This window comes from Blennius ocellaris, assembly GCF_963422515.1.
Source record: "Blennius ocellaris genome assembly, chromosome: 12".
Lineage (NCBI taxonomy): Eukaryota > Metazoa > Chordata > Actinopteri > Blenniiformes > Blenniidae > Blennius > Blennius ocellaris.
The window spans coordinates 28,386,540-28,394,039 of record NC_137661.1 but is presented as its reverse complement, the minus strand read 5'-3'; the positions used below and the strand labels follow the sequence as shown (position 1 = coordinate 28,394,039).

General features: G+C 55.4%; 2 protein-coding genes across 2 annotated transcripts in view; both read left to right on the top strand.

Moving 5' to 3' along the window:
- jade3 (jade family PHD finger 3) overlaps positions 1-3,792 on the top strand; it is a 12,561-nt gene extending 8,769 nt beyond the window's left edge. Inside the window, exons 8-11 of the mRNA XM_080506384.1 lie at positions 1-40; positions 814-1,272; positions 1,980-2,097; positions 2,198-3,792. The exon at positions 1-40 is cut by the window's left edge and continues 77 nt beyond it. Of these exons, the coding sequence (XP_080362510.1) occupies positions 1-40; positions 814-1,272; positions 1,980-2,097; positions 2,198-3,042 (1,462 nt within the window). The 3' untranslated portion in view covers positions 3,043-3,792. The remainder of the gene's footprint in view (positions 41-813; positions 1,273-1,979; positions 2,098-2,197) is intronic.
- Positions 3,793-7,375: 3,583 nt separating this feature from the next.
- plcxd1.1 (phosphatidylinositol-specific phospholipase C, X domain containing 1, tandem duplicate 1) overlaps positions 7,376-7,500 on the top strand; it is a 7,201-nt gene continuing 7,076 nt past the window's right edge. Inside the window, exon 1 of the mRNA XM_080506144.1 lies at positions 7,376-7,500. This exon is cut by the window's right edge and continues 321 nt beyond it. The gene's annotated coding sequence lies outside the window, so the exon portion shown is untranslated.

Genomic DNA, 7,500 nt, shown 5'->3' with positions numbered 1-7,500 from the left:
CTGCAGCCTCTGCAAGCTGAAGACCGGCGCCTGCATCCAGGTGAGACTCCTGCTGGACACGTCTCCGTCTGTCTCCGTCTGTCTCCGTCTGTCTCCGTCTCCTGCTGGACACGTCTCCACCTGTCTCCGTCTGTCTCCGTCTCCTGCTGGACACGTCTCCACCTGTCTCCGTCTGTCTCCGTCTCCTGCTGGACACGTCTCCACCTGTCTCCGTCTCCGTCTGTCTCTGTCTCCACCTGTCTTCGTCTCCACCTGTCTCTGTCTCCTGCTGGACACGTCTCCACCTGTCTCTGTCTCCTGCTGGACACGTATCCGTCTGTCTCTGTCTCCACCTGTCTTCGTCTCCGTCTGTCTCTGTCTCCACCTGTCTTCGTCTCCGTCTGTCTCCATCTCCTGCTGGACACGTCTCCACCTTTCTCTGTCTCCACCTGTCTCCGTCTCCCGCTGGACACGTCTCCACCTGTCTCCGTCTCCTGCTGGACACGTCTCCACCTGTCTCCGTCTCCACCTGTCTCCGTCTCCCGCTGGACACGTCTCCACCTGTCTCCGTCTCCTGCTGGACACGTCTCCACCTGTCTCCGTCTCCACCTGTCTCCGTCTCCGCAGGGTGAATTCATAGGAAATGTTCTAATGACAGCAGGCAGATTTCTGATCTGGAGACTGGAAAAGCAGTTTTATTCAGCCTTTCTTCATGGAGGTTCTGGAAGGAAGGGTGGAGGGTGGAGGTGGAGGGTGGAGGTGGAGGGTGGAGGTGGAGGTCGGAGGAAGAGGAATCAGGTTCCTGCTGATCGCAGCTCGTTGTTCTGCCCCCAGTGCTCGGTGAAGAACTGCACGACGCCCTTCCACGTGACGTGTGCCTTTGAGCACAGCCTGGAGATGAAGACCATCCTGGACGAGGGCGACGAGGTGAAGTTCAAGTCCTTCTGCCTGAAGCACAGCAGCGCGAAGGCGGGCGAGGCGGGCCTGAGCCCGGCCCGCTGCCCCAAGCCCCCGGCCGAGGCCCAGGGGGGGCAGAGGGCCCAGAGGCTGCAGGAGCTGCAGGACGACTTCTACACCCTGATCCGGCCCGGGGACCTGGCCCAGGACCTGCGTCTGTCCCAGGGCCTGCTGGACTTCATCTACCAGTACTGGAAGCTGAAGAGGAAGAGCAGCTTCAACAGGGCCCTGCTGCCCCCCAGGGAGGAGGAGGAGAACCTGGTGCTGGAGCCCCAGGAGGACAGCATCCACACCCGCATGCGCATGTTCATGCATCTGAGGCAGGACCTGGAGAGGGTGAGTGGGGGGGGGGGCACACACTATGATATTTACTCATCTTTACAGCTAAAGCTAGCTTCCATCAGTGTGTCAGATATTTGTAGTATCTTGTGGATCCGGTGTTTTCTTTTAAACTTGACTGTATTTAGTTGTTGAGACTCAATCGGCTGTAATGCCAGATAAAAAACCCTTCTGGTCTAAAATGCTCCTTTTAAATCACATGAAGCGTCGTGTACTTAGCAGAAGCCACTCGTCTCCCCCGGGGGGGCTTTACTGAGTACTGGCCAAGATAAAGTACATATCACAGTACTGAGGCTCTGCGGTGATACACCACTTTATATGTACCAGCTTGGATCGCTTAAAACTCCTTACTGTGGTTTATTTGGGTTCCTGTGTGGCTTTTACTGCAACCTGACCAAGGTGCTTCCCCTCCCCGGCCACTGGGTGGCAGTGTTGTACCCTGACCAAGGTGCTTCCCCTCCCCGGCCACTGGGTGGCAGTGTTGTAACCTGACCAAGGTGCTTCCCCTCCCCGGCCACTGGGTGGCAGTGTTGTAACCTGAGACATGAAGGCAAACCCAGTTTGGGCTTTTGATTTAAAGCTTCTTGTACTTTGGGGTCAAAGTTCAGGGTTGAGCCTCTGAAGGGTTCCGAGGACTTGAAGTTCGGGTTCTGAACTTGAAGCTTGTGTCCTTCTTCTTCTTCTGCCTTGCCTCTGCCGAGCAGGTGAGGAACTTGTGCTACATGGTGAGCCGGCGGGAGAAGCTGAAGCTGCTGCAGTGTAAAGCCCAGGAGCAGATGTTCAACCTGCACGTCAAGCTCCTGAACGACGAGTTTTCTGCTGGTGAGATCAAACCCAGTCGGTCTTTGTGTCTTTGTGTGGAATGAAAGAAAGACTTTGATGTTCTCGTTACAAACCCGGTTCGTTCCCCCCCCCCCCGCAGGCGTTCCCGCCTCCTTCCCCGTGGAGCACACGCTGTTCCGCTCCCTGCCCAGGATCACCCTGAAGCTGAAGATGCCCAAAGCCTCCGGCTTCGGGAACGGGAACCCCGGTTCCAAGTCGGGCAACGGGCCGCTGTGCCCGGACAACAGCGGGAACGTGGGCGAGCTCGCCGGCGAGGGTCTGGGCCAGGGGAAGCCTCAGCTGCACAGCCGGGGCCCGAGAGGCCGGAGGCCCAACGGCCGCCTGCCGTCCTCCGGGCACCCCGGCGTCTTGGCGCTGCCCGTCAAGCCCGGGGGCAAACCCTTCGCCCTGCACGCCTCCGCCCTCCATGCCTCCGCCCTCCACGCCTCCGCCCTCCACGGCCACTCCTCCAACAGCAACGGCAAAATGGACAAGGGGCGAGTTTGCGAGGCCAAGTCCAACGGCGTCCTGGAGGAGTTCCTGGCCCAGAAGAACCGGTCGTGCCAGACGTCCTCGGACCGGGACTCTTCGGACAAGGCCCTGGACAAGAGCGACTACCGCAAGACGGCCATGGAGCACCTGGGCCGGTCCTTCAAGGAGGCCACCATCAACCTGGTGCGCACCACCGAGGACCTGTGCGTCCCCGACAAGCTGTCCCAGAAGGGGCCGGCCAAGGAGAGGCTGTGGCGGAAGCCGGTGGCCAAGCACCGGGTGAAGAGCGTGCAGTCGTACCGGGACAGCGACGGGTACTGCCCCGACCTGGAGCTCAGCGACTCGGACCTGGAGTCCAAGGGGCGGCACAGAGCCCCCGTGGCGCTGCTGAAGCCGGGGGGCACCCGGAAGGGCAAGCAGCCGCTGGGCTCCAGACACGCCACGCAGAGGTGACGGCCGGACCCGCCGTCAGGACCCGCAACCGTCAGGACCCAACCAGCAACCGATGCGTCTCTGTGGGGGGGGGGGAGGGGGCCGGGCCGCAAGAAGGACGAGGACGAACCGTGTCTGTCCTCCGAGGTCGTCACACCCTCCTCTCAGAGCTCCGCTTGTGTTCGGCACCATCTCCGTCGGTCCGCCGGTAGAAAACCTCCAGCCTGAGACGGAACCGGAGCTGGGATCGGTCCAGCAGCAGGTGAAGGACCGTGACCGAGTCCGTCTGCTGCGTTCCAGAGAGAAACTGCCGGTTCCGCTGTAGTGAGGTCTGCAGGTCCACAGGCCCGAGACGCTGAGGCCGGTGTCTCGGAGAGGACGGAGGTGTGAGACGTCCACCCGGTGTCCCTCAGTCCCGCCAGCAGGAAGCAGATCACAATCAGCCTTCGCCGCCACAGTCCGCAAGTCCTCCGGATTTGAGCTGTGAAATGTGCATTTTTTTGCCGTTCCCCGTGTCTCCGGTGGCAGAAACTATGGGACGGATACTTTCTTTTTTTTTTTTTTTTACACGGATGCCGAGTCGGCCATTTTTAGCAATACCTTATTTTCCAGAATATAAATCTATTGTGTTTACTTGAAAGCCTTTGGTTGGTTTAACAAAGTGCATCTGTGTGTGATGGTGTTTCTAGCAGTAGATCCAAACACGTCTTTTATTTAACCGCGACTCTCCGGGTGAAACAGCTTCACACTTCAACACTAACATGTTTAAACTTCCTCTTGATTTCTCATTTTCAAAGTGTTTTTCAATAAACTCTTTAAACAAACCTTCTGCTCGTCTTTGTGTGACTGAAGGATTTACAGTTTCGCTCCGGGACTGAAGATAATTTCCACAAAACAGTTTTTATGAGAGGATGAATAGTGGATTGTATTCCAGGTTAACGCTGCTCGGAGCAAAGAGACGGATTATCATGAAAGGCTTCAGACGATTCAACAGTTCCAGACGTTCACCTGCTGCTGAAAACGCAGAACGTGACCAACTGGTTCTTCTCGTTTGGTCTATTGAAGCAGGGACGGTACGTATTAATGAACATAGAACATGTAAATATGTCCGATTGTCGCCACAGTTTCCATCAGTCGTCCCTCGACAGGCTGAAACGTTTCACACGTAGCAGAAGACGAGTCGGAACAATAAACAGGACGAGGAACCGGACCATTAGAGAACCTGGTGGAACGTGTTTTAGCTTCACAGGCAGTTTTTATATTTCTACAAACAAAAGTATTTTATCATTACAAAATGTGTTTGTTGTTGAATTTCTACTTCCACGACTCTTCGACGATTCAGCGGAGAATTAAAAAGATTCACGATGAGGTCGGTGTTTGACTGTAGATTTAAAAGTGAACGAGCACAAAGTCACAGATTCAACTAAAATGATCTTCATGTAAAGAATAATGGAAAAAAGCCTCAAACTCCGAGGGAAGGAGTGAAAGAGAAGGCTGAGAGTGAGATGGTCTGGAGGTCGTCTGGAGATCGTCTGGGGATCGTCTGGAGGTCGTCTGGAGGGATCGTCTAGAGATCGTCTGGAGATGGTCTGGAGGGATCGTCTGGAGATCATCTAGAGGGATCATCTGGAGATCGTCTGGAGGGATCGTCTGGAGAGATCGTCTGGACATCGTCTGGGGATCGTCTGGAGAGATCGTCTGGGGATCGTCTGGAGAGATCGTCTGGGGATCGTCTGGAGATCGTCTGGGGATCGTCTGGAGATCGTCTGGAGATCATCTAGAGGGACCGTCTGGGGATCGTCTGGAGAGATCGTCTGGAGATCGTCTGGGGATCGTCTGGAGATCATCTAGAGGGATCGTCTGGGGATCGTCTGGAGAGATCGTCTGGAGATCGTCTGGAGATCGTCTGGGGATCGTCTGGAGAGATCGTCTGGAGATCGTCTGGAGATCGTCTGGGGATCGTCTGGAGAGATCGTCTGGAGATCGTCTGGAGAGATCGTCTGGAGATCGTCTGGAGATCGTCTGGGGATCGTCTGGAGAGATCGTCTGGAGATCGTCTGGAGATCGTCTGGGGATCGTCTGGAGAGATCGTCTGGAGATCGTCTGGAGATCGTCTGGGGATCGTCTGGAGAGATCGTCTGGAGATCGTCTGGGGATCGTCTGGAGGGATCGTCTGGAGAGATCGTCTGGAGATCGTCTGGGGATCGTCTGGAGAGATCGTCTGGAGAGATCGTCTGGAGAGATCGTCTGGAGATCATCTAGAGGGATCGTCTGGAGAGATCGTCTGGAGATCGTCTGGAGATCGTCTGGGGATCGTCTGGAGGGATCGTCTGGAGAGATCGTCTGGAGATCGTCTGGGGATCGTCTGGGGATCGTCTGGAGAGATCGTCTGGAGATCGTCTGGAGAGATCGTCTGGAGATCATCTAGAGGGATCGTCTGGGGATCGTCTGGAGAGATCGTCTGGAGATCGTCTGGGGATCGTCTGGAGAGATCGTCTGGAGATCGTCTGGAGATCGTCTGGAGATCATCTAGAGGGATCATCTGGAGATCGTCTGGAGCAGTGCTTCTCAAATGGTGGGGCGAGCCCCCCTGGGGGGGCGTGGTGGGGTGTCAGGGGGGGCGTGAGGCGGCGCGACTTTCAGTATTATTGTCTTTATTCATGCTTGAAGGATTAAAAAAGGGCCTCCAGCTCATTTTATTAATTAATTTTCATAATCAGGAGCTTGTATGCAGAATGCTGGTGCAGCAACTCATACATGGTTTATACAGATACATAAATAAATATTATCAGGTTCTCAATGGTAGTACAATTCGGGGGGGGGGCTGAACAAAATTCTGTCCTCTAGGGGGGGATGACAGAAAATAATTGAGAACCACTAGAGGATGGTCTGTTCCTCCAGCTCACCAGTTCCTGCTGCTTCAGGTTTTATTGACCTGCTGAGGCTCCAAAACGCCTCGATGCAGTTTTCTGTATAAAGGTCAAACTGTTTAATCTATCTTTCTTTATTTTAAACACTTGCTGTGCAACGACTTTCATATTGTTTTCATATAACTCAGGAATTACAAGACGACCTTTGAAAACGGGAGGTAAAATTCTTCATGAAGTATTTTTGGTTCGTAAGTATTCATCCTGTTTATTCACACATTTTCACGTCATTTATTAAAGATTGAAGAAAAGAGAATTGGTTGTTAACCATTGCTCAGTTTTTAAAAGCTTTATTCGTGTGAAGAGGAACAGAGAGATGATGAAGATGTGAACTTTGACACAGAACGAGGAAAGATAAATATCAAACGTCCTGGTTGGTGAACGAAACACCACGACGCACTTCTCACACGTTTCAATAACAACAGCGTGACGACGAGCCGGCGTTGCCGGGTCACGTGGTGACCCTCTGGCCACGCCCCCTCAGTGAGGGCGGGGCGGCGCTGAGTGAGTCGTGCGGGAAAAAAAACCCGCACCTTGCGGGGAGTTTGAGCGAAGCGGAGCGGGTCTGGTGCCCCGGGACCCAGGGCGAAGCCCCCCCCCCTCCCGTCCCCTCTCACCCCCCCCCCCCCCCCTCGCGGCTCCAGGCCACATGTCAGCGGCCCCTTTAAGAGCGGAGGCTCGGTGATCTGCTGACCTCCCGGCCGGCGCGGAGCCTCCTCCTCCTCCTCCTCCTCCTCCTCCTCCTCCTCCCGAGCTCCGATCCGCCGCCGCTGCACCTCCGGGGGTAGTCGCCTCCACCGCCAGACACCACCTCCTCCACCCCCCAGCACCACCCCCAGCTCCCCCACCTCCTCCACACACCGGCTCCGGCTCTTCACTCCCGTTTCGCTCGGAGCTCGAGACACCGGCGGGATAACGGTGATGCACCGGAGCGCTGGAGGACCGAAACCCGGCCGGTGCAGGAGGGAGAGGTAACCGGAGAGAGGAGGAGGAGGAGGAGGAGGAGGAGGAAGAAGAGGAGGAAGAGGAAGAGGAAGAGGAGGAGGAAGAGGAGGAGGAAGAAGAGGAGGAGGAAGAAGAGGAGGAAGAGGAGGAGGAAGAAGAGGAGGAAGAGGAGGAGGAGGAAGAGGAGGAGGAAGAAGAAGAGGAAGAGGAGGAGGAAGAGGAGGAGGAAGAAGAGGAGGGAGAGGAGGAGGAGGAAGAGGAGGAGGAAGAGGAGGGAGAGGAGGAGGAGGAAGAGGAGGAGGAAGAGGCTGCTTTACCGTAGTATTCCTAGTTTCAGCTCCTTCATGTTAAACTAATTATTCATTAAGTTAATGTCACATTTTCACACCAGGATTTTCTGTTATTATATTATTATTCAATCAAACGTGTTGGAAGGTCTGACATGTTGACCTGCTCACCACGATGACCTAGAGGCCCTGCAGTCCTCCGTCAGGTCCTCCGTCAGGTCCTCCTGCTGTCCTCCTTCACGTCCTCCGTCAGGTCCTTCTTCAGGTCCTCCGTCAGGTCCTCCTGCAGTCCTCCTTCACGTCCTCCATCAGGTCCTCCT